The 25,768-nt window shown below is 47.2% G+C and overlaps 1 protein-coding gene across 5 annotated transcripts in view; it reads left to right on the forward strand.

Moving 5' to 3' along the window:
* The window catches only part of LOC111843402 (neuron navigator 3), a 219,309-nt gene that overhangs the window by 100,348 nt on the left and 93,193 nt on the right, over window positions 1–25,768 (forward strand). The window contains exon 1 of one of the 5 annotated variants that reach the window (XM_023810966.2): window positions 5,393–5,982. The exons of the other annotated variants lie outside the window; for them this stretch is intronic. Coding sequence (XP_023666734.1) covers window positions 5,752–5,982 — 231 coding nt within the window. The 5' untranslated portion in view covers window positions 5,393–5,751. Of the gene's footprint in view, window positions 1–5,392; window positions 5,983–25,768 lie in introns of those variants that run through there. 5 annotated transcript variants of the gene reach the window in all.

Consider the following 25,768-nt stretch of genomic DNA (forward strand, 5'->3'; position numbering starts at 1 on the left):
TAGCATCACGCACAGCTCGTCCACCACAAGAAGCTCATACTTCCTTCATCTATCTCTTGTTTTGCCATTGTCTTCTTAAAGGGATAAACAAGGATATCATCACAGCTTCCTTTCCAGCATTCCCAAATCTGCTAATTATTCTTTGTCATTCTGCTTATCTGTTTCATTCATCACTTTGGGGTAACTATTTACATGGCTATTGTATATTTATGCATTGAGGAAATTAACTCTTTTTCAGGACTTCTACTGGTGTCCAGAGGTGCATTTAATTTGTTTTATTTGGTTCCCCTCACAGTTATCTAGTAAAAAGTAAACCCAAATGTCCCAGATAACAGCAGTCTTTAGCCTTTACTTCTATGCTGGCAACTAGCATATTCAAAATTCAATGAATGTTCTGGTAAAGGTGCTTATGTGTTTCAGAGACCATCTGGGCCAGTTGTTTATGACACATACCTGTTGTCAATGGGCAGCATACGTAACGGGTTAACACCTATTTGAGTAGTAACGATATACGACAGCCTATTTCACTACTCTCTTATGGTGTGTTTAGGGGAACATTTAGTTAGGGGAACATTTCAGGGAGATGGTCAAGAACATGGTAAATGAGCAGTAGAATGTTGGGTTATAAAGCTTCAGTCATAAATATTGCTACGAGTACATACTGCAGATTATAATTATGAATGAGTAACACAGTGACTTGTCGAATCACATTGGTTTCGTTCGGTTCCTCCGGCTTCCCCCTCAATCCAAAATGTGTTTTTTCAGGTCATGCATCAGAGAAAAAGTCTTCAGTTGACAATGCCAAATTAAATAAATGTGAAGAAGGCCTTAATGATCGGTAGTCCTAAACACAATCACTGCATCTTTCGTTGTAGCCATTGTTGATTACAGATATCTGAAAAGAATGTGGCCAGGAACTTCTGTGCTGTGTTGTCCTGAGGTCTTGGCTGCCTCTGGGTAAACAGGAAACCAAGATAACACCACTCTGATATGATGGGGAGCATCTTATGCCAGAGGCTGCTGAGTGAAGCCAGGAAGGCCGCTGTCCCAGGCTTCAGGGCCAAATCCAGATGCAGAGAGCTAGCGGTGGCTGGCTTGGTGCCACAGGAAGCAGTTCTCATCTTCAGCGCTTCAGGAGAGCCCATAGCTGGGGGCCGGCTCATAACTGCGGGCCGGCTCTGTGTTGGCTTCGGGCCCCTGGATCAGAAGTGTGAGAAGGAGATTTCACAAGGCTGTGGCGGGTTAAAGCATGCGAATATGGCAGTAAGCTAAAGGTAGGGCCCGCCTGATTACTGAGTGGGTTTTCTTGGCCTTGTGAAGTTACATGAATGGGATGCAAATGTGCGTAAAGAGAGGAAGTCACACTGAGTGAGGGCATCTGGAAGCAAACTGGTAATTTAATGAGCACTAGGTTGAGTGCAATGTGTAGAGGGAAATGAGTATAATCACTAGGGTAGGGCTTTTTAATAAAGGAGAGTGTTCCACATCTGGGTCTGTCTTTTGTCAGGGCTGGTGCTGGTTTAAGGTGAAACTAGCCATTGGTGAAGGCTTAACCAGTGTAAGCCAGTCCTTTGTCAATGGGTAACCAGGTTGAATGCAGTCTTTAATCCATCAGAGTCCATGGTTGACCAGCAATTAACCACATACCTTGCTGCTATTGGAATGTTTGGGGGGGGGAGTCGTACTGGATCGTGTGTAAGATCAAAACGAGGAAGTTGTAAAACATTTACCACCCATCCTTCATATTTTTTCTCTGTTTTCTTTTTTATTCATAGTTCCAGAGCTGAGGTAGTGGATGGCGCCTCTGAGCCATTGCTGCTAGACAGAGGAGAGACAGGGTGCATAACAGCATGACCCTGATCCCTTCACTACTTGCAGTGGTTGCAATTCGTGTTAATCAACTGTCACCGGGCATTCATGCTTTACCTCCTCATGACTATATCGGGTGCGCTTTTCCTCTTAGCGACTGGGCCATGGCTGTTGGCACAAGTGGATGCTTTTACCCTGTATGGCCAGGGGAGTGATTCTGTTTAGTGTTTTTGCGAAGCAGTCAGTGCCAGTGTAAGCCACCTTGGAATGCGGGCAATGCAGAGTCGTAATGTTGCATCTCAAACCTAACGTATTTCTCCAAGTTGAAGGAGGAACACTGTTGTTCTCTTAATGTTGATCTGGTGCCGCTGTACTATGCTAACCCGTTTTGTTGAGGTCGAAGGCTAAAGGCTCTACTAGACATCGGAAGGCATATGACTGCTTCTAACCTCTGCTCATACCCTGTGTATTTGTTCTTTGTTGGTGGGGGGAGGAGGTTCCTTGTGTGGTCCCAGGCACACATCTGATACCGTGTGGGTCATATCAGGTGATGGTGCTTCTGGGGACTAAGAGACACAAAAGGAGGAGCACCTGTTGTAGGGCACAACTCAGCCAGGCCCTCAGGGTCACCACGTGGCTTCCTTGCATGCCTGGGTTCATATCTCTTGTCGTTCCATAGGCCGCTGACTCTCGCTATTGTTTGTTTTTCCGTTAGGGCCAGTCTAGTCTTGTTTCAAGACTATTTATCTCCCAGAGCTATGATAGTTCTGAGTGATGGTTTGTCACCCTTTCATATATTTAGGCCAGAGTAGGCACCTCTGTAGGAACTGGGTCTGTATCAAGACCAGCTGTTCAAACCAGGAAGTGCATCAAGCAAAGCTTCTTCCAGAAAAAAAACCTGGGTAAATTGGGGAAAAGCATAGCAAATTCCAGAGGATGGAATGTGACTCTTGTAGGTCTGGTTGTTTTACACCAGTTTGGTGGTAGGAATGAAGGCTCCTTTCAAAATCTGTTGAATGTCTCTCATTGAAGTTTGCTGTGAAAATATTCACACAGATATTGCGTTTCAAGCAGAGTGCCGCAGAGTGATGGGTTTCATTGAAGTGCTTGATGGAAGCCTTATGAAGAATTAAGGTCCTTGGACATTTTTCAGCAGGGCAAATGAATCTGAAGATTGGAGATGGTGTCTGGAAACAGGAAGCCCCAGTGCTGTCTCTGCTGAAGAAGCAAAGCAGGATTTCCATGCAGGAAGCAGGATACACGTCTCATTCGTTGCTATTCTGTCATGTTTATGTTCCCCTGGAGGATGCATCGTGTCCACATACAAGACCACCAAGTTGTTGATTTAGCTTTCATGCTGCGGCTTCTAGAAGGACATCTTGTCACATTATTTCACTCTAATATCAAATGCAAGTTCATGGATTGCAGTCGGGTTTCAAAACATCAGAAAAGATGTCAGCAGCTTGCAGAACCGCATGAAGGTTGATGCTTCTTCAGACTGGAGCGAGTGGATGTGCTCAAACCCACCAGAAAGGAATGCTTCAGATGTAGCGTGACAGGCCACCGCTCAGCCGTCAAGCTTTGTTTTTCCGCTCGACGGGCTGTGCACGCGAGAGATAACGCTCTTGCAGCTGGGCAGGTCCTCATGCGTGGGAGGCTTGTTTAAATACCACTGCCCCGTGGGAGCTGACTCTGGCCAGTCACCCCCGCTGGAAAGTCGCGCACCGGCCTGGAGAATGAACGCCTGTGTTGGAATGTTTCATGCGATCAGGTGTCTCCTGCATTGGTTATTCCCTGGAAAGTGTTCCCATTCGTCAAGGGATTGTTGACGGAACATTTCATGTGATATTCCCATCCAGATATGCATGTGTGAGCGTCAACAAGCAGTCGTCAGCATCTGATGGTGCCTGTGATGACTATGCCCATGACAATAACTCTAGTGGTGCCTTCACCCTTGGTCATCACCCTTGTATGGAAGAACTGAAAGTACATTGCTGTTGATGGGCTGTGTCTGGCTGCAGTGCTCGGGAATACTCGTTGACCTCTAATGGGTGAAAATGACTCGGCTGTGGCCTGGGTAAGGATGCACGATACTTGACGGTTCCTCCCCATCACAATGTGTGGTTCTCAGCCCATGTGAGGTTTATCGCCGCTCTGCTTTTAGCACTTTCAACCTGACACTTACGCCTTCCTGCATTAAGTTGACTTTTCTTTGTTCTCCAGCAAGCTAAACCATCACTCTCGCTTATTAGGCAGACAATGTGCTGGAAGCAGTCGATATTGACATTTTGTCCTTTTGTCAAGCGGGGATGTAAACAGCAGATATGAAATGGTGTCAAGGCGTCAGGGAGAAGCACAGCAGAAGAAGGTGAAAGGTAAATAAACCTTGGGGACGATATTTGCTAATGGAGAAGATACTTTAGGGACCATTTGTTCAGGACCAGTTCAGTTCAGGACCAGTTCAGTTCAGAACCAGTTCCAATCAACTTGTGTATTCATTGCCATTCTCGCCTCCGACTGGATTATTTGGTGGATTATTTTATAACGGTCTGCTTTAAATGTTTTTTATTCTTAATAATCCTCAGCCCTCACATATAGAGTTCTAAAGCACACCAGATGGCAGGTTTCCATATAAAACTTTGCCTCTCTTCTTCAGCTTATGTGTAGTAAGAAAACCAACACAGAGAGCAGAGTCTATACTCCCGATCTGCCTTCAGTTGCATCAGAACTTTCATCTTGTGTTGTAATAACTAATAACTCATTTTCCTTATTAAAAAGCTTACTGTCAGTGCTAAATACACTTTGGCTGCGGATGAGGAAGCTTCAAGCCAGGAGACAGATTTCTGAAGCGAATTTACAGCCGAGGGCAGTTTTTGATCGATGGCAATCAGCGATGTGGTATTCTTCTGCCATGGAGACCGCAAACCCGCACCCCCCCCGCCCCCCAGTGTGTGCCCCAGAAGGGCACGTTCAAGCATCCCACTGAGCGTGTCTCTGAACGCTGTCACCCCTCCGCTTTCACCGAAACGGGCTGGTGGGAGTGTAGATCATAAAAAATAAAAAAAAAAAACGGAGACACGATTCCCCGACCCAGGGGCTGTCAGCAGTGAAAAATAGCCAGGAACCAGACAAACAGTTTCAGTGAAGGGATTGTTTCCGGGCTGAACGCTTTTCCAACAGCTGTTTGTTTTGGCCGAAGTACACACCCATACACCCTCCCTGTTTTTTTTTGCTGAATTTTTTTTTTAAATCATAATTTATTATTATTATTATTACTTTATCCACAGTCAGGAATAGCCTGTGGCTAGTGAGAGGTGTCAACTCCCAGGCAGCCTTCTTGTGCAGCAGGAATGCTGCTTTGGCCCGGCAAGTACGTCAAAACTTTTTAAAATTTTTGTTCAGTGTTTTTTTCTTTGCTCTCTTAACTGAAGTGGCGGAATGTTCTCTGGGCAGGAGGTGTGTGCCCTCCCCGCTGCGTGAGTTACGGGCAGTGCACGACGCGGCAGTCACTGCATGGAGCAGCCAGACACCCCCCCTGAGTCCTGTTTGGTGGAGTTAGCTCTGTCAGAGAGGTGGGGGGGTGGCGGGGGGGAGGGAGGCAGCAGGATACTCCAGCGACTCCCTACAGTTTTTTTGCACGCCGCGCTCGGCGAGGACCGCAGAATGCCTGCTCCTGCCTCCCATGTAGGGCTTCTCTGTCAGCTCTGCTTCTCTCTGCTTTTATTTATTTTTTCTCGTCGCTAGACGTCGGAAGACATTTGACTCCTCCCCCACCAACACCAGCCAGGCTCCTTCTCATGTGCTGGGAGGGGAAAGTAAAGCTTCAGATTCTTTTTCTTTTATTTAATTTTTTCCTCTCTGTCTTAACTAGGGGTCCAAGCACCATTGGTGCTGGATTCCTATGATTTTTGTTTTTATCTTTTTGAGTTTCCCGCCAAGACCATGCCGGTGGTTGGGGTAGCTTCCAAACTCAGGCAGCCCACGGTCGGGTCCAAACCTGCTCAGACAGCGCTGCTCATCCCCAGGCCGACCCAGTCCACTGTGTCCCTGTCCGCGGAGCTCAAAGGGACTGACCTGTCCATGCACTCTTATCAATTATCGCTGAAATCTGCCTGCGAGCACAGGGCGTCGAGGGAGTCCCCGGGACGGACCACGGAATTGGACGACAGGAAGGTCAGTGGGGTCGTGTCAGTCCTGATCTTTGATCTCTGCAACACGTGCACGGTGACGGATGATATGTGTGGCTTTATGCACTGGCAACTCAGTATGGTACTCGGAATACTGGGAAGTTCTGAATCGGCCATATATCAGACGAGTCACTGGTTTGTCCAGATCCAATTTCAGAAACAGTGTTAGTCACAGAAGCACCATAATGTTACGACATCCAGTAAATGACCAGTTTATTGGAAAATGCTGTCAAGGAAGATTAACGTGCTGGGCTCTGTGTGAATGTTTGTGCACGTGGTATTTGCGCAGAAGTTAGTTGGTTCCGGCTCTATTTGCTAAGCCTGTGCCTTTCTTGAGCAAATGAATGCACTATAATCACTGCTGCTCCAGGTGTTGTGTGAATTTAAGCACAACTTCCTGGGCTTCTGCCTAAATTAGGAGTAAAACTCCGCATAAAGAGCTGGCTTTTTTCCCTCTTCCCCGAAATTCCCCGTTGCCATCTCTGCAGCATTATACATTTATACTGACAGTGGCAGACCAATAATTGCTGTGGATATTCTAAGTGTATTACCATACCTGTTGGCTGATGCCAGGGATCCAGATTTTTAATAACATTGCTTTGTGCTGGAATTGGAGCTGGTCTTGGAATGGGGGACAGAGGCGTTGACAGGATTACAAAGTACCCGTCAAACCGTTTTTGGCTGCTGTTCTGCACAAAGCTACCTGAAAAAACCTTATTTTTTTGTACAGTGTCTTCCGGAGCCTCTGGTAGAGTTTATAATAATTTTTCTGCTGTAAACGGCTTAGAAAGAACGGATTCGGTTAATCACCTTTGGGGCTGAGGGGCTGTGTTTAGCTGTTAATGGTATTTTTGGGTTAATGGTTTTCCAGGGGTAAAACTGGTTTTGTTGGAGTGTAGACCTGATCTTTCTCACCGTGAGGGGGAAGCATGTCCTTCCATCAAATCTCACACCTGTGTGTGACCCGTTTTGTTGGGTCAGTCACGTGACAGTCGGTGTGTGCAAGGAGTAGACAGGGTGCAGACTCACTGATCCGAATTGACAGATTCAGTCAAAAGTCAAATTAAGATGCTTGTCTGTATGAGTGTTTGCTGCACTCCTGATCCATGACATCTGTTTATATAACCAAAGTATTATTTGAAAAATACTTTCTCTTATATGGTGTGCAGTCAGATAGTGTTGAAGTCCAGTTGAGAGAATTCCAGGATTCTGTATCAAGAAGTTATGACTAAGCTGGACACATTTATTTATTCAGACCAAACTGGGGGATGCCATGTAATGGGTAACTATGGTGTCCTAAGAAGGCAAGTTGCTAGTTGGTCTGTAAAACTTTTTTTTTTACTGAAATGTTTAGACAGTTAAAGCAAATTAAAGTGCAGTTGCTCATATGATAATCCTTCCCAGGAGACCTTTACCAGTCAATAGTTCCTTTGGCTGACAGTATTTACAGTGATAAAATATTGTGTCATGCGGTGAAACGGTCTTTCAGGTGTTGAGCTAATGGAGTCTGAGATCTGGAAGTTTGTGGTAGACCTCTCTGTACAGTTTAATGGGGAGGGTTTGTTTTGGCTGATGGTGTGGAATTAGATGAGTAACTGAAGGTCGTTAGGGCTGTAATGGGGAGTGGTACCTCACTCCGCTGAGGATGGGTCATGTTAGGGTATTGGCCGCAACCTGGGTACAGAGATACTGGGAAGCTGGGTTTTGTGTTGTGGAAGTTGCTCCGAGATGGAGCCATATGAAGATACAAACTCAGAGTGGCAGCTCCATCTGTGCCACGTCCGGTGGGGGCCGGGAGTGTGTCACTGCCGCATTACCGGGGAGAGCAGGGCTTGTACAAAATATTCCTTGCACCAACCACGGATGTGCAAATTCTCTAAGAAGATCAGCCAGCATTCGTGACGCTCACGACTATGAAGAAGTCTCTGGTGTGGCTCCTGCCTGATTTACTCCCCTGGTCAATCGAGGATGGGGAGGCACTAAATGACGATGTCACTTCCTGGCCGTTGTTTGACCTGAGTTGCCTGAGCGAAGCGACACATGGGGTGAGAAGACGGTCGTTATGGAGATCTGTGAGCCTTCGAGAAGCAAAGGCGACAGGGACGTCTGAGCGTGTCAGCTTCCCACTGGGGGTGATGTGTCCCACCATGCACTGGGGCAGTTCACAGCTGAGTTCACCATCCCCGCGATCTGCCCTGCACTGACACTGCAGATTAAACTCATTACATGCCAGCTGGAGGTACAGCCCCCCCCCTCCCAAATTACAGGACCCAATTTTTGTTGCTCTTCCCATTGCCTCCAGAAGGGAAGAACATCTCCCACTGATTATATGACAGCAGGTAGGGGGTTGATGCTGATTGATGACAGGTGGGCGGGAGACGCTGTTCAATTAAGGGACTTGTTGGTGACACGGCGAGTGTGTGGCTCAGTTGGGTCCACGTGCACCATTATTTTCCCTCGATCTTTAACTGGGCACAATTCTCCGTGACTCATCTATTGCGAGCTGGGAGTCAGACTGGTGGGGGAGGATGGTGGACACGTGAGGCTGCGGACATTGAATTGAAATGATGGAGAAGCTGAGGGAGCTGGCAGTCCGTCTAGTTCTCCTCTGGGGGGTGTGTCCCAGGCATGGTGGTCCGGTCAGTGGGAGATCTTTACTGGCGGGGAAGCCCATGGTTATGGGATGTCAGGAGATCGGTCCTCTGGCTGTAGTCCTTTTGCTTAACCTCTTTCTCTTGGCTTACCTCTCAGGGAGCTGGGGCTTCTCCACGCACGTGTCACCCCAAACGTCAGGCCAACCCTAAAGCACACGCCGACAGACACACAGGGATCCAGTCCCAGTCTGAAAAAGACTTCACCACTAACCCCACGCCCTCCGCTTCTTCCTGTATTAAACTCTCTCTGACCGCGGTGTCCCTCTTGTTACATCCTACTTCTCCATCTTCCTGTTACTAATTTTTCCTCATATCGGGTTTCTGCGGACGATCATGCTCTCCGCTGCCACTGCGGTCCTGGCGAGTGAGCGCTAGGAGGTGACGCAGCACGAGGACTCGGTTAATTATAACCGGACAAACGCGGCAAGGTCCCAGCACACAGCAGCACAGGGAAAAAATATGAGGGCTCGAATCGGCTGAGGCTCAGAGTGGATTTTTCGGAAACATCCTGTTTGTCCCGGGGGAACAATTACAGGGAGAGTTGGAGCCGCACAGAGCACGTACATGCCGATGGGGAAAACAATGCTGAGAAACGCCCCGCGAGGACCCCCCTGGTCTCGACATGGAGAGCTCCGTCCCAAGGGTCGCCTGCTTAGGTCTGAGGAAACGGGCTTTTGTTTTCGGGTGTTTCTGAGCTGCAGCACTGAGCGGGATTGCGGTATTTCTGAATTCCCTGCCCAATTCCTCACGTGGTATATAAACAGCCAGCATCTTCGGGGGGCATCACCTGCCTCGGGGAACGACAATGAAACGGTCTTCGGAATATAATACGCTTCGCTGTGACGAGAGAGGGAGGTGAGAATTTGCGGTAGACCATTCTGCACCGGTTACTCAGGAGCTCTCGCCTGAGTCTTCTGGCTGGGGGGGTGAATTAGCATCCTTGAAATGGCAGGTACTCACCAGCTTGGATGGGAGCTCGAGTGTGGTGGGTCCAGCCGGTCTGTGGCTCCTGTCCCCAGCTGTCATGTGGCATATTTTTGCATATGATCAGTGTGTAACTGGCCTTGGGGAGTCGGGCAGCTGATTTCCCTGCTTCTCAGTGACCTAGCAGTTTACTGCTTGCCTCATGTGTGCAGCATGAGTCTGACTTAGTGAGTCAATGAAGTGCCATTGGGATAAACTGGTTCGATACACAGTTACAAAAAGAGAGGGACTACTGTAACTCAAGTGCGCCCCCTTCTGGAGGATGCTGGCAGAGCTTGGCTCAGATGTCCTCGTTGGGGGGCTTTTCTCCTTCAGCTCAACCCTGCACCTCTTTACTTCAGGCAGTGGTGTCGTTTGATCCATATGATCTCTTTTGGTCCCGGTTAATGGGCTGTGAAAGTGTGTGTCAAGCTCTCTGGACAACCCCTCGCCCCCCCCAGCCCACTCACGGTCAGTAGAGCGAGTGCGGCTTGAAACAGTCCCTCGGAGATCCCCTCTAATTGAAGACAGGAAACCAGTAGGGTTTATGAAAACAGTTGGACTGCAGAAAAAATAATATATTGGGAAATTTACTCTTCCTTGAAGAGAATCCTACCCCACTGGAGCATCAACCCAGCATTTTTCTCAATGATGGACTTCGCTGCTCTTTCTCCAGCCCTGTGCTAAGCATTGGGATTGTTCCGGCAAGCAACAGACACACCTACTAAACCTGGTAATTAGCTGATCAAGATAAGCTTCAGCAGGGATGTCCGCAAACTGGAACTGGGCAACCCTGTCTTAAGGCTTCTTTTAATAAACCAAGTCAATTCCTCTCAAGCAATCCCAAAGATTTACTCTCACATTTACTCAATTATCTGATGCTTTTATCCAAAACAGCTTACACTGGAGGGAAGGATTACAGCTTATGCGTTGCTCATTAGGATAATGCTCTACTTGTTGAGGAGCCTAAATGGTGTGTCAGGTGTTGATGCTGTAATTCAACGTAAACTGCAAGCCGGTCCCTGAGGATCCAAGCCGGGTTAGAACCCTAAGTCTCCCCTTGTTTCTATAACCCCCTGGCTCCACGCTTTTAATGCGGTCAGGAAGTCCCGGTGTGTCTGTGTAGAGGGGGAGGGGGACGACTACTTTCTGTAACTGTTGAAGCCATCGTGCGATTTGCCTGTTTGTCGCCTACCTGTTTTTATTCCCAAGCTCCGTGTTCTCAGCATAACACGTGTTTACAGGGCCGCCTTTAAAGTTGATCGGTCCCGTGAGATTGTTTTCCAATTTGCATCTGACGGATGAAGATGGGCGACGGCGTCTGCTCTGTCTCTGCCAGTTCCCAGCAGTCACGTCAGACCTACCCACTTACTGTACCAGCCTCCTCATCTCCGGCTCCTTTCCCCTCATCTCCGGCTCCTTTCCCCTCATCTCCGGCTCCTTTCCCCTCATCTCCGGCTCCTTTCCCCTCTCTATCACAGTCCTTTTCTTCTCATCAGGCTTCGCTAACAAAGTCAGCCCCGACATACAATGAGTCTTCCAGAACCCAAATAAACATTCCTTGATAATCCATATAATAACTTAGGGGCACGATGCCCATTTTGAAAGGTGAAGTTAATTACCTTCTATTAGGAGGAAGTCCATGTCGGTTTAGTGTACGCTGTCTGTACACGTACCAGCGAGGCCTTGCTGGGGTGCGATGGCTGCCTCGGATCAGTGGTTTTCTGAACTCATCTCTTGCCTCACTTTATCTGCGTGGTGCTTTCATACTTCACAGGGCTCCTGTATTATAGTCTAACGGTATTACAGGCTTGATTTGACACAGGAAGATGCCCTTTGGACGATTCGGCTGGGCCCGTTTACAGCTGACCAGCTGGGCTGACAATCGGTGCGTGGGAGATTTAGATCCAACTGGGTCCTTGGGACTGGGAAAATTAAGGAGCGGCTTGCGTGGTTTAGGCAGTAGCGAATTAGGCTCTCGCTCGTGTGGTTTGCATGGAAGGCCGCACCGCCCTTCATCCAAAGAAGATGCAGATTAAATGGTCCTTGTATCTGGAAGCAGCAGCTGGGTTTTGACCATCAAGGCACCACATAAGGGAATGGCTATGGGAAAGAGTGGTCGGGAACTGGGGGCAGGGGTAGGTTAAGCACCTCGATATTCCATTCAGTCTGTCTAATTAGACTGCAGAGGCAAAAAATAAGCTGGGAATTATGAAGACGCTGGCCTCTGTCGACGAGTCTAATTGACGGACGTGGGCCTGCTTGTTATGGATTTGATCTGAATGGGCGGCTCGCCGCTCGATCCTGGGAAGTACCCAGAAGCTCCAAGAGGGGGGTCCCACCCCGACCTCCTCATGTCCGGGATAAACTCTCCCTGTTATTCATTTCCTCTGTGCCATATGGTCGTCACCCTTGGGAAGCTTTTGGGTTGCGGCTTTTAGGGTAAAGATTTCTGGAACAAATTCAGTGCGGATCGGGCAGTGTGTGTGTGAGTGAGTGTGTGTGTGTGTTCATTACAAAATAGTCACGCTTCACTGTGCATAGGGCTTGCAGACCTGACGGAAGCCAAGCCAACGGAAGGGTCCCATATGATAACGTGTCCCAGCTTTGCCAGCAAGGAACAAAGATGTTTCTGACTATCACAAAAATTTTATAAGGCGGGTGCATCGAAAGGGCCAACCTTATCAATGACCAGTGAAATATTTTTAATCAGTGAGTGACAGGGGTGGGGGCATTCTGGCAGCCAATCATGTTTCAGTTTGAGCCAGTGCCCCTGTGGCCCCGCCCCTGACAGTGGTATCCATCAGCAATGCAGAGGTACCATCCCATCTGAAGCGGCTGCGTCTCGTAGATGACGCAGTGGACGGAGAGGTTTGCACTGTAGTTCATTGCTCCTTCTCTCAGCTTCTTGCTGTGTCATCTAGTGGAGTATTAGGTGCATCTCTGATACGAACCCTAGTTAAAGGCAGCTAAAGCCCACTTTCTTACATTTGCTCAGTGTCCCGTAAGACCGGTTTCTGATTGTGAAATCCCGCAGCGTGGCACTCTCCTTCCTCCTAGATATGGGGCCCCAGCCGTGTCCTATCCCACGCCTGACGGCCCCATATTGAGGACTGACATCTGCTTCTCCCAGCGGTGGCTGGGATCTCACGCGATCTGTGCTCTGGCAGCCCAATTCCCCAAAATCCAGGCGGCCGCGTCCTTTATACGACGGAGCCTGTTTTAGAGCTTCCCCCGGGAGAAACGCTGGGCTTGGTCTGTAAAATCCCAGCAAAAGTCTCCCAGTTAAGCAACGGGACCGAATCTCACTTCGCAAGTGCCGACTCTGTTTGGTGACTGTAAAGTACAGCAGTACGGCCTCAGCGGAATGAAGGTCAGCTTAGCAGGAATTGTTCGAAATATTTTTTTGTATCCCTTGTGATTTCAGGGCAGTAAAAACAGGAAGTGGAAGTTGACAGGCATTCACATTGGTGTGTAAGTGCAGATCCCCTTAGATGTCCCCAGACAAGGTGGTTGCTTACTCATACATACTAACTGCCTACTTCCAGTTTCTGTTCTAGAAAGTACTATTTTTATGGCATGCTCTAGTAATTTTGCTGCGGTAACTGGCTTCATATCAGCTTTCAAACTGATACCTTTTCTTCAGAATATGTATCCCTTGGTTAAACACACCCTGGGGCTGCAAAAGACATAGAACAGAGATACTTCATTCATCCATATAGGGATTAACCCATCTTGCTCTTCAAGAGACACACAGACACCTGCACAGGTGAGAGCAAGCTTGGGGGTCGCAGTGCAGGGTCAGCCAGCATGCAGTGACCCGGGGGGTTAGGGTCCTGCTCAGGGTCCCAATGGCAGCATCAATCTGCCAGTGACAGGATTTGAACTGGTGACTTTGTGATCACAAGCATGGAAGCCTAACTCACTGAGCCACATACCACCAAAGACATTACTGTAATCATTCCTGATATCTCATGGCAGTAGGTATGGAAACCTTTCCCAGGATTCACAGGAATAGGCGAGGAAAGCTAACTAACCACTACCTGACCTTAGGAGACCCAGAATCAACACGCCTGATATCACAGCCTCCATCCCTCGACTGCAATCAGATGGTCTCCACATGCACGTTCCCGCCCTCCCAGTCAGCCTCGGCACGCCTGACCACGGCAGGCTCTGCCTCTCTGGAAAACCAGACCTCCAGATCTGTGGGGCCATAACCACCTGTTGACAGAGCCCAGCCACGGAGGGGGAGCGGAGCGGGAGGTGGGTGGGCGTGGTGACGATTTAATTCCCCCCAACAGACTAAGCAGACGTTAGGAGACAGTGGGTATCGGGTCAGCCTGGACCTCATTTCATTAATCTTGGAAAAAGTGGCACTTTTCCTGGAGTCATCAGCGCCCCCCCCCCCCAAAAAAAAAGCCAGACTAGCTAGACAGTCTACTTGGGAATGTTTGTGTGGCTTCAATCATGGAATGAGGTACATAATTATGATTGTAGTGTGTGGCTGAGTGCAATTATTATATCAGCGGGGCATGCAGTCCAAGGATTACACTGTGGTTAGTTCAGAAAGAGCCTCTGGAGGTAATTTATGTGGTATAATGTGGTATAAGGCACAATCCAAGATACAAAAAAAAAAAAAGTTGACAAGTTTATTGACAAGGCCTAACGTCAGACTTTGTGTGAAGTCAGTTGCTGCTCTGCAGTGTGTGTGGTGCAGTGAGAAGCGCGTCTCCTTTATCACATTCTCACTGTATGCGGGAGCGGATCTAAGGGGTGACCAGTGGTGGCCATGGCCCCCCTCAAAAATATGTACCCACCCCTCACCAAAAAATAAAAACGAAAAATGGAGCATTTTATTCTATAAGACATCAATTGATCGCTGCATGTCTCCAAATAAGGGGCAATAATTACAATAGGCCCTTGACCCCCAGCTCCCTGGGTGCCCCAACAGGTGGCTGCCCTTGAGGGAGGCGTGAAGACAATTTCCCCACAGAGATCAATAAAGTATCAATTATTATTATTATTATTATTATAAAAAGTCTCTATAATAAAAAGTCACAATCATCAAAAAGTGGACATATGCAGATTTCATCAGAGAGCAACGATATGCATGATATCCTGGCTCCATTACGTTTTTCTGAGAATTTTGGAGATTAACTTCATGCTGGGTAGTTAAATATTTTAATAGGCCGGAGTGACCTGCAACATAAACAGATGGTTAGGGTCAGTTTACTGATGTAAGTACTATCTGCTTGTATTGCATCTTAAATTCCTCATTAATATTAATTTCTTCAAATGATTCAGTCTCTTAATGGTGGGTGAGAAAATACTGAAAGGATTCTTATATTACAAAATTGGGTTAATTATATTAACCCATGAGCTTGAGCACGATAAGCTGGAAGATGGGTGGATAGATGGATGGATGGATTCACGGGCACAGATGTCGAGGGCGATGGGGAGACAAGTTATAAGTTATATGGAGACCCTGATCCACCCCCCCCCCCCACTTTTGAGGGGAAAAAAATAGCAAAACTTCGATAAGTAGCATCCCTAATTAGGGTTGGATACCGTGGTGTTTTCACTCATCCATCTGTGTCGACCATCAGAAGCTCCTCATAGCATGCGTTTGCTGCAGGTAGGAGACCCCTGACATGCGTGCGCATCCCTGCGCCTTTAAACACGCATCCCACTCTCTCCCTTTATCTCATTTGTAGTAGACAGAGTCAAATGCACACATTCCTATTAGCCTTTAAAATGTTTCACTTCCACGGTGACCTACTGATTTAACAAAGGATAAATGACTCAAACACCGATGTCACTTTATAAAACATTTTATTCAAAAACATCTATAATTGCTGCATTTGTGACTTGAAGTATTACGCTTGTATTCCGCTGTTGCGGATTTTGGGTGCTGGACAAGTTGATAACTGAGCTGCTATAAATTGCTGAATGTAGTTTTGTCACACTGACCAACGCGGAATGCAATACAGAAACAAAGATCTGTCACAATGATTTTTCAAATAGTGAGAAATATAAGTACAGTCGATAAATTCTATGTAGGCTTAATCCATACCAAACCTATGCTGGATGCAATTGTCAACATCATTTTCCCATATCTCTGATTAATTCATGGTACTGCAACAAAGAAAACGACTTCATCCAAGTTTGACCTAAGATTAATTATGTCTGTTAGACTAAACCTATAAAACTATGAATGTGTCCTCACATAATATGTAACATTACAGTGCACTGGGGTTCAGTAAATTTAAACTTGCAACAAACTGTAGAGAAATCAGCTGTTTATGCTACTGTGTAATAGATCTGGGTGATTGGCAATTTAATACCAGACAATATTGTAACATTGTATGTATGTTGGCCAGTGTCAATCAAAATGTTTGATTAAATCACGCTGAATGCCTCATCCAATACGGCTGGATAAACTTAAGAAAACCCTCTCCTGCACCCCTGGATGGAGATGCCAAATATACCAAGGGGAAGGTCGGCAGAATTTTACCTCATTGCCACCCCAGTAAATGCAAGGGTGGGACTAATTAACGGCTTTTTTTTTTCTTGATCCAGACGTTCCGTTCTCACCCCTTAACAAAGTCACCCAAAGAGCTGTAACAGGTGCTGTTAGATCTACTATTTGCGTGTTTTCTTTCTTTCTTGTTGCCTTTGGCGTGTAATCTAACCATCACCGTGGACTTTGAATGCGTATCACAGGCAACGCTGGGTGAATGATCAGGGTCCAGCTTCACTTTTGCAACTCTGATTTTTAGTGAGATTTAGCCAGGTCTGCAGATTCCATGTCGAGCAACATCCGGTAGGAATTCCCCATCCTATTCAGGGGCGTTGATCCGTTTTTTTTTGGGGGGGGGAGCGGGGGTGGGGGGAGGGTCCTTGACTGTATTGCATTATTTATTTTTATTTTTTTTTCTATTTAGCTCTGGGACTCTGGGTGAAAAAAATGTCCCAGACAATGCAATTTGCTCACTTCCTAGGTGAAAGGAAAGGGAAGATGTTATTGGAAGATGCTTCTCATTTAATCTTTTACACGAGTCCGTCTGGGCTGTAGAATGCTTGGAATTCTGAGCTTTGCAGACGGCTGGTTCTGATCGAGCGGGATGAAGGTCACCTGCCTGAGGACATTGACTGGGCCGGAGGAACGCGTGACACGTTAGTGCACAGCCTGCCAATGCGGCCATCATCTGAAGCAACTGGGTGCATGTTAGCCCATATAAACAAACGCCATGTGGGTGAACGGCTTCCAGAACTGGGGCTTTGACACGAGAGAGCAGATGTTCAGTCTTGGTATATTAGGCTCCTGGTTGAACCTTCTGCACACTGTAGACAATGAACAGCACCGAGACTGTTGGAAACAATGCAGCTGTCTCTAGTTTGGTTGGTCCCCGGTATCTTGTCAGTATGAGCCAACGATGCACTTGCTTTATCGTTATTTCATTCGTTATTTTGACGTCTCTGATCACCTCGTCAGCTGTTCTTGGGCACTGTGAGCCTTTGTGCTTCTGGCTCTGTATCTTAAAGTATAGATATTTTACCTCCCCTCTGAAGATGATGATTTTTCCAGCATTGTCTAAGACTAAGGCTTGCTTGGTCGTGCATGCTAAGACCAGACAAGTCAAAGCGCTATGAAAATCCCTTTTTGTCTGATTAAAGACTTTTAAAGAATAGGGGATTTTATATCTCGATTCCAGTGGGGGAAAAAAACTCCTCCAGCAGTGAGCCGTCATGACCAAAGCAGCTTTTGGTGGAAACTTTAGTCTCCTATCTCCTGTAATGGGACACTGAGAAGGATTGTGGGCCAGAGCTGCCATCAAATGTGATCTGCAGACTTTTGATCTGTGGTAATGACCTGTAGCTGCTACTGTTTTATCAAATAAAACCAAGGAGGATGTGTGTGTACTGCTCAATCCTTTCTGCAGCACAAACGCCTCTTCTGTCTTCTCCTCTTCATCGGCCATGTGACTTCATTTGCATATGGGAGAATATCGACCAATCAGCACTGGTCTAAACCCAACGCTGAATTTCTCCATGAAGTGTCACTGTTCTTTTTAAAGAATATAAGTGAATCCAGGCTGTTGTTCACCCCCCCCTCCCCCCCATCCCCCCCATGTCGCAATGCACTTCTTGTCAGGTGTGGGCTTTCCAGTATATATAGAGGGTTCCAAAAATTGCAACACAATGCTTAAGTATTATGGATGAGATGAATGACAACCACGGGAAAATCCCCTTGTTAGACCCGTATTAGACTGAAATGAAGCAGTTCTAAACTTGCATCTGCGAGGCAGTCGAGGGGCTATTCCCCGTGCCTTGTGGCTCAGTGTCTTGCCAGAATCTTAAATATTGAACTGTAGCCAGATATACAGTGCCTTATAATTGATGTGCTCTTTGTCTGTGCACATGTGTGCAGCTGTGTGTACCCCAACCTGCACTGGGATACGAGCATGTATGTGGGTCCGCACGCGCGCAGGTGCGAGTGTCCCGATGCAGCCAGCACTGCGATCGCAGCTGCTATTGGCCGCGGTCCATAAGTGTCCATACGCCTATTCAAGGGGTCCCTCTTTGAAGTCTCACTTGTTAGGCTGCCCTTATCCGCTACTTGAAAGGTTGAAAAAGAAATGAAAACAGCTGTATTTATCTTTTCCAGATATGATTTTTGCTGATAACCTGGAATGAGGTTTTTTTTTTTCCAGGCTTTTTTTCGGGTTAAAAAAAGGGAGAAAAACACCGGGATCGGACTTTGCGGTTTCTCTGGGACTCAGGTGTGCTGTCTTCAGGGCCTTACCTGAGACATTTAACGCCTTTTAACATCTACTAACAGCTTAGACTGTTCCACGCTCGCTTTGAGGCCTGTCCATGTGGGTGAAACGTGCAGGCCCTGCAGTCTGCTCCAGTCGCGTTGCTGCTTGAATTTGAACCTGTGACCCTTCGTCGCATAGTGGAGAAAATCTCTCACAAATCTCCTAAACCTCAAGGGAATGGGAGTGTGCCTCTTTGTGAGTTGGAGAGTCCCCCTTATCTCCGCTTACGATAAGGGGGGGTTTTCCTCTGCTGCTCAGGGGTTACGGTTTAGCCGTCCGCCCACCGTGCATTTGTCACGTGACTTCAGGAGAGTCTCCTGCTCTCCGGAGCTCTTCTGCGGGTTTTATGGCCAAGTAGTTTCGATCTGGGTTATGAAACGGCCTGTATATACAACTGCCCTGCCACATTAAATATAGTATCCATTTTTAACACGTGGAAAAACTTGTCTTCCATACAATATTGCATTATCATAGCTGACACTGTCACTCACCATCCTCATGGAGATGTAGGTTATGTCTGTCTTCTCACATTCTCACTGCGGCGGTGATCCCAGCATGCTCTTCTGCGGGCCACACCGCCGTATCTGTTAAGCCACCAAAGGTGGAGCATGCAGCCATGTCCCCCCCTCCCCCCCACCCCACACAAAGGGGTGGCTTTACTGACCGACAAGCAAGAGGAGGAGCAGGAGCGGTGAGGAGGCTGTCGGAAATCCACCCTGGGAGATCCAGGGAGAGCGTGGCATGGGTCATGTGAACAGAAGGAGCTTAGAAGAGATATATAAAAAAATAATAAGGTGACAGGACTCGGCTAGGCTCAGGGCGTCTGTCCATCTTAGGTCTTGTGAAACAGCCCCCCCACTCCCCCCAGCATCAGAACCTTCTGTTCTAACCAAAATACCTGGACAGGTGCCTACAGCCTGGTGCTGCATAATCTCCCAACGCGTCCATATAGCTGACAGTCGGCACACGGTGTCGGCCCATCGCTGCCAGGCCTGGGCTCAGTCGACAGTCAGCTGACTGATGGAGTACAAGCCTTTCCCTGTACAGTGCATGCATCTCCACTAGCTGTAATGGTCAGGTTGGAGCTTTGTCTGAATGACTGCTTCATCACAAAATTGGTGGTGGTACCGATTGCTGTCTACATACTTCTGAAAGACTTGTTGTGATTTGATGGATGGATGATGGATGGATGGATGGTGGGATAGACAGACAGAGACAGACAGACAGATAGATAGATAGATAGATAGATAGATAGATAGATAGATAGAGTGGGGTTCGAAAGAATTGCAAGGGGTGAGGGGAAAAAATTAGAGAACTGTGTGCGGGGTTTGAGGTGAGGACAGACCTGATTCGAAATTACAGCCTTTGGAAATATTAAAACAATGAGACTTATGGTGTCAAAAATGTCCACAGTCTTTGATAAGCTATTAACTTTCCCATTGAGATGCAAGGTAAAGTTTATTTGGGGTCTGTGGGTGTGGGTGTGATTAGGATAAATATATCAGTCCCTGTCAAAAAACGTTTGAATACTACTGCCCAAGGGGGTATTAAGGATGGTCTGTCAGCTCCACTGAAATTACTACTCCAGTGTTTTACTCAGAATGCTGCTTCCATACAGTACAAACAGAAAACAGCACCCACATAGGCAGCCCATTATTGTTATTATTATTATTGCTCTTAATTATGGCTGCGTGTTTGCATGATAGCAGAATGAGCAGATCCCCAAAGCCACATATAAGCACAGCAACTGAGAAGCTGTGCTGAGCGTATTATCGGCCATTAACTGCAGGGGCTGTTTAATTAAGGCTAATGTCACAGCTTATTACTGGCATCTAATATCAGGTACAAGAGCATCTTTTCTGCAGAGTCTGACACATTCAGGAGCAGTTTGTCTTGTCCCCAGTAAATCAACATGGAGCCTCAAAGTTGAACCCGTGTGCCTGACTTTGCGGGTGAATAAGGATGCACAAATAAACATGCAGGTCACATGACACGCCGACTTCTGATTGGCTGCTCAATACACAACCGCTGTTGGGCAGATGTTGACACGTGCTGTTTCCTGCACTGGCCAAACAGCTGGCTGCTTGACTAACACTAAAAGTTATAATTATTGTTACTCTAAATTAATGGTTGGAGAGATACAGCTGTTAATATTATTATGGGCAAAACTATCTATTAATATTATGTGCAAAACTACAGTATGTTCTCAAAGCAATGACTACCTTTGCTGGCGTCCCCCTTCTGTGTGCATCTGTGTGGTTTCCATGCTTGACTGCTTCTTCTCCTACTTCCTGTGCACGTTCTCGATGCCAGATTTTGTCCCTGAGGTTTATTTATCTTCATGCTTTTAGAAGGTGTTTCTTCTGTGACGACAGAACTGTGTGGGGGTAATATCACACGTGAAACACTCCTTTGTTTTTTGGGGAAAGTTCTTCCACATGTTCTGGATGAGCTTTCTGGGGAGGCATGTTTAACTCCCGCTGCTGGAGCAGATGGGGATGCAGTGTGTGCTTCCATGTGAGAAGGATGGAGAGCTTCACCCTCACAGCTGCGCGAATCTGGCCAGAGGAGGCCAAGAAGTGCGGCCCACTGTGGGACTCTCCTGTGGTTCATTCTGTAGCCTAAGGGAGAAAGGGGGGGGGGGGCAGTGCACTGTAACTGGCCTTCTTGTGGGTCAATGGTGTTACTAGGCCTGCATTTTAAGTCAAACTTTATTGTCATTTTGAAATAAGCTGCCAGGCATCCAATGAAACATAACAGACTCCCCACACCTGTAAGTTAGTCTGTACTGGGGGGCTGGCGGGGCTGTTTGTGCCATATTCAGTCAATTTCAGTGACTGTCCCAATACAATTTAAGCAAACTGCAGGATACCAGTGCTCTGAGGAATAGTCAGTAATTATTTCAATACATCAAAAATCAACAGATTAATAAATAATGAAAATGATCATTATAGGACTCGCAAAATTTCTCAATCTTTAAGAATTCCACCTGGAAACATCCTGAAGGCCGTTCTTATGCTTTCAAAGTCCCACTCCGTATGACAGAGGCGATATTAACTGGGGACCAGTAGCAAACCAGAGACACAGCAGTCTGTCTGCTCAGCATCACGGAGACCAAGAGAGGAAAGCAAACTACCCCCCCCCCCCCCGCCCCGCTCCCCCCTTTGGATTGTACTAAATAAAAAAATCGTGATGTTTTTAATAAGTCTAACTGAGATAATGTACAAACTCACTGCACGTCCCAAGTCAAATGTTGTATGTACAGTATATTTATTGATTTATTCATATTATTAGATATTTGTACTGTAGGCCCTGTCACTACCTCCATAGGCCTGCCTGTAGGTTGTGAATCATGGTAAAGCGCAGAGGAGTTAACATCGACTTTGCAGGTGCTATAGAGAACAATGGTCCCAAAGAGCTGAGCTGGCCGCTCGCTGCGGCCGTCACCAGCTCGGGGTTTGACCCGGACTGGCTGTGAATCATTCAGTAGAGGAAGCCGTTTTCCGTGAGCATTGGGACAGGCACGCAAACAGGAGAGGCTCGTGGATCTAGCTGGAGAGGAAGGACCTGCACGCATGGGGTCTGTGGTGCAGGTGGGCCGCCAAACTCCGTAAAACGGGGGCCGTAGCCCCCCTTCCCGGACAGGCTGTTCCCGTTACCCCATAGCCGGGGGCCTCACACGAGACCCAGAACAGACAGCCGCCGCCTGCTCTATCCCACAAATGTCACAAATCTCCAATGCTCCCGTTTCCTCAGTGTGGAGAAAAAGGGTAAAGACAGACTTGTGGTCATGTGGGCATTTCCAACTTCAGCAAAATATCATTTTCTTCCCATTGGGAAGGATTCACTGACATGCACCACAAGAACCATCGGGGTTCAGTTTCAGCTAGATTTAAAACCTTTCTTTGAGGCTGCAGTTTCATCTACAAAGCATTCCCTTGGACTGCAATTTAGATGGGCAAAATGACTCATAATTTAATCCAAAAAGAGATTTAATAGTATCAATGTTGCGAAGCATTGTTAAGTTTTTGCGTTGTTGTGTCCATTCAGCCAGACAAGGAGAACAGGCTTCCAGCAAAGGATTTGCATGAACGAGTGTAACATGTATTTATTTAACTTATTTAATTGGTGTCAGATTGATTTGAGGGTTACATGTTTACTGGAGCAGGCGTTCAAAACGCCCAGTTAATAGGAATGTTCAGCATGTTGTTTAGGAAAGATCGCTGGTGCGTTTGTGCACAGATGTGTGTGCAGATGGCTGGTTGTTTTATGTGCAGGTCATGGACCTGTGTGCCGAGGAAAGGAAAGAAAAAAAGTTTTTAAAAAGAATAAACTTTTAATTTGTCTCTCAGACCCTTTCTTCTGCTGCAGCCTGAAACCCTGTGGACCTGGTGTTGCTGAAGCAGCCTCAGGGCGGGACACCGGTTCACACTGTGACCGCTATGTGACCGCATTCCAGCCACCGTTGCCGGTGACTCAATAGGTTATTTTCCATTTTTCTATTCATTGATCTGATGAGGTGCCACGCTAATTACCATTAACTTCCGCCGCTACACCCGCACCATCATTTATGATTCGGTGCTGCTCGGGATCAAACTGGACCAGCCCGTCACCGAAGCGGGCCCCACCGGTACGTGCCCCGTCCGCGGCATCCCCGATCCCACTCGGCCGTTCCCGGCTCAAGCTTAGGCACCGCTAATCCTTTCCAGCTTGTCACAATTCCCCTTGCATCAACAAAACGCCCGGAGCTATTGCATCTCCGTTGCACAGCCTGGAACGTACATTATGAGAGGCGAATTTCAGTATCCAAATATCGGTGTCCAGTTTGCAAAGAGTCGCTCTTTGTTGTATCTTTATAGCGTGAGTAAATCTCGCTGAAGTACTAGCAGATAAGAGACTGCAGAATGCTACTGTGAGTTACGGGGAGGGGGGGGGGGGCGGTCCACAGTGTGTTTAAAAGCACATTTAAACGTCCTGAGTGCAGGACGGCATTAGTTTCAGCCCTCTCCCTGTCCAGAAGTGTATAGTTAGTCCTAAATCAGGAACCTATATGAGAAGATGGGCTCCTTTACCCTTCGGAAAAATCAACGCTGGAAAAGCGATTGCAGGTTTTTAGGAGTCTCGTATTACCGTGGTCGGTCTCCGTTAGAGTGCTCGCTGGAGGGGTCGCCTTCTGCCCCGGAGCCACTTTTATTATATCTGATGGTGTCTGTGTCCGCACACCTGTTCTCCTCATCATCCTCTCCCCAGCTTCATGAACGTCCGGGCGCGTCGGGCTTCGGAGATCCAGCGCTATTTTATTGGGTTTCCTCAGCCTGACTGGCACTGAGGAAAAGGGGGGAGGGGGGGGGGGGGGTGAATCATCGGCTTCAGTCTGTCCGTAATAAAGTCAGCTGGGGGACTGTGCTGGCATGCCCCCGCGCCGGTCCAGCCCCCCGACCAAGGATATGCCATAAAGAGACGAGACGTAACATCCCGGGGAACAATGAGACATTAACAACCCACCCCTTCTCCACGTGCTCCACATTCCACTCAGAGAGGCTGTCATTTACTTAGGAATAAGCCCAGCAAACGAAAGAGGAATGTGTAAAGTTATCCATACTGTACCTCCTGCACCTCCGGCGCTCATTTCTCCTACATTCCTTAAACACTAGGGGGAGCCCACCTTATGCATTTTTAATTTAAAATATTTCCTTTGTTGCGAAAGTATTATTTCTTAATATATTTTATTGTAGCAGTATTGCACAGTTCTAATAAAGGTAACAGCAGCCTCTGCAGGGCTGATAAATTTTTAAATCGTCGAGCCAGACAGTAAATACTGATTCAGTCCTCTGGGCCTGTCTGAGCCCCCGCCACATGATTGGGAGACACCAGGAGGTGCTGGCCGTGTGGATTTGACTTTCAGACCCGTGAGCTTTGTTGTGAATGGGTCCACAAAGTAAGGCAGTGGGGGTTGGCAGTGTGTTGGGGAATTGGGGGTAAATTTTGTGCTGGTCGTTTGCGGTCACTAGTTTTCCTCACCTGGAGGTCACTTTAACTACTTTTATAAAACTCTTGTTGCATATTTAAAGGGAGGAACATTTGTCTTGCATAGTTTCTTTTGTTTAATCTGAGTTTTTTTTTTAGATTTCATCCCCCATCAAAATATATAATTTTCTGTCTTTATATAAATAACAGGCTGTTGCTCCTGTTCACCTGACAACAATAAGTAATTAGGTGGCTGGATGTATGGATGCACAGATGAATAAATGAATGTATGGATGGATAGATGGATTGATGGATATTGTTGTTGCCTAGTTGATGCAGCCAACTAGTTATCACAAGGGTGTAGATTTGGGCATGGATGGTAGACTATTTTGGGTGTCCCCCGTGTGTATATGGAGGCAGAGGGTTCGGGGGTGATCTGGTCCCTGCCGACATTTTAATCAAACCTACGCCCTTGATTTATCACTGTGAGAACATGGGTTCCTAAACATTCCCATTACTGGCACATTCACCGAAAGACTGTTAGCTTCAGCTTCCCTCCCCAGTGTTTCTGCCTTTTAAGCATCAAAGTTACACCCTGCTCTCCAACTTCACTGTTATTCCAACTTTGTGAGTAAACGTATGTCAAGTGTCAAGACGTTAGCGGCTGCACAGATCGGAACTCTCTGCATTCGTGCGGTAATGTCTGACTTCACGAGGTTATCGTGCTGATTCAGCCCAAGCATTATTTTTACTGGTAAGGGGGGAAAAAAGCATGACCCCAGAGTGTTGAAGCTGCCTGGGCTGCGGTAAGGACCTTGGCGGTCTGTGCAGTGTCAGATGCGCACTCTCTGACAGGAGGGCTTAGATGTCTGTGTTCGTGGTCGCTTACGGCAGTCTGCAGTATCGTTCTCAGCCGTCTGACTGCAAATCCGCCCACGGTCCGGAGAGATACTGCTGCACAAACTTTGTATTATTCTTTAAATATTTTAACTTTTGTACCCCTCCTTTTTAATACTTGTGGGAGTCATACTTTTGGGAATCATTGGGATTGAATCACGGTTTACCCAGAGGTAAGAGGTGACATTATTTTGTCAATATATTTGCAGCTTCTTATAGCTGGTCTGTCACAGACATTCGACTTGGATATCAGGCCCTGTGTGTTTTAAATCTCACCATAGCACCGAATGGCGGCTAAATCTCACGGTGATGGGGAGGGTGGGCTTTCACCATCCATGTGTCCCCACGCCGTGAATCCCTCTTCCGAGATTAACCGGACGTTTTGAATAATTACCGCGCCGCTTCTGCCAAGTCTTAAAGTGTTCTCTGCCTCACCGAACACTTTGAAAAGGCCTCCTTTGATCCCTCG

This window comes from Paramormyrops kingsleyae, chromosome 3 (assembly GCF_048594095.1).
Source record: "Paramormyrops kingsleyae isolate MSU_618 chromosome 3, PKINGS_0.4, whole genome shotgun sequence".
Taxonomy (NCBI): domain Eukaryota; kingdom Metazoa; phylum Chordata; class Actinopteri; order Osteoglossiformes; family Mormyridae; genus Paramormyrops; species Paramormyrops kingsleyae.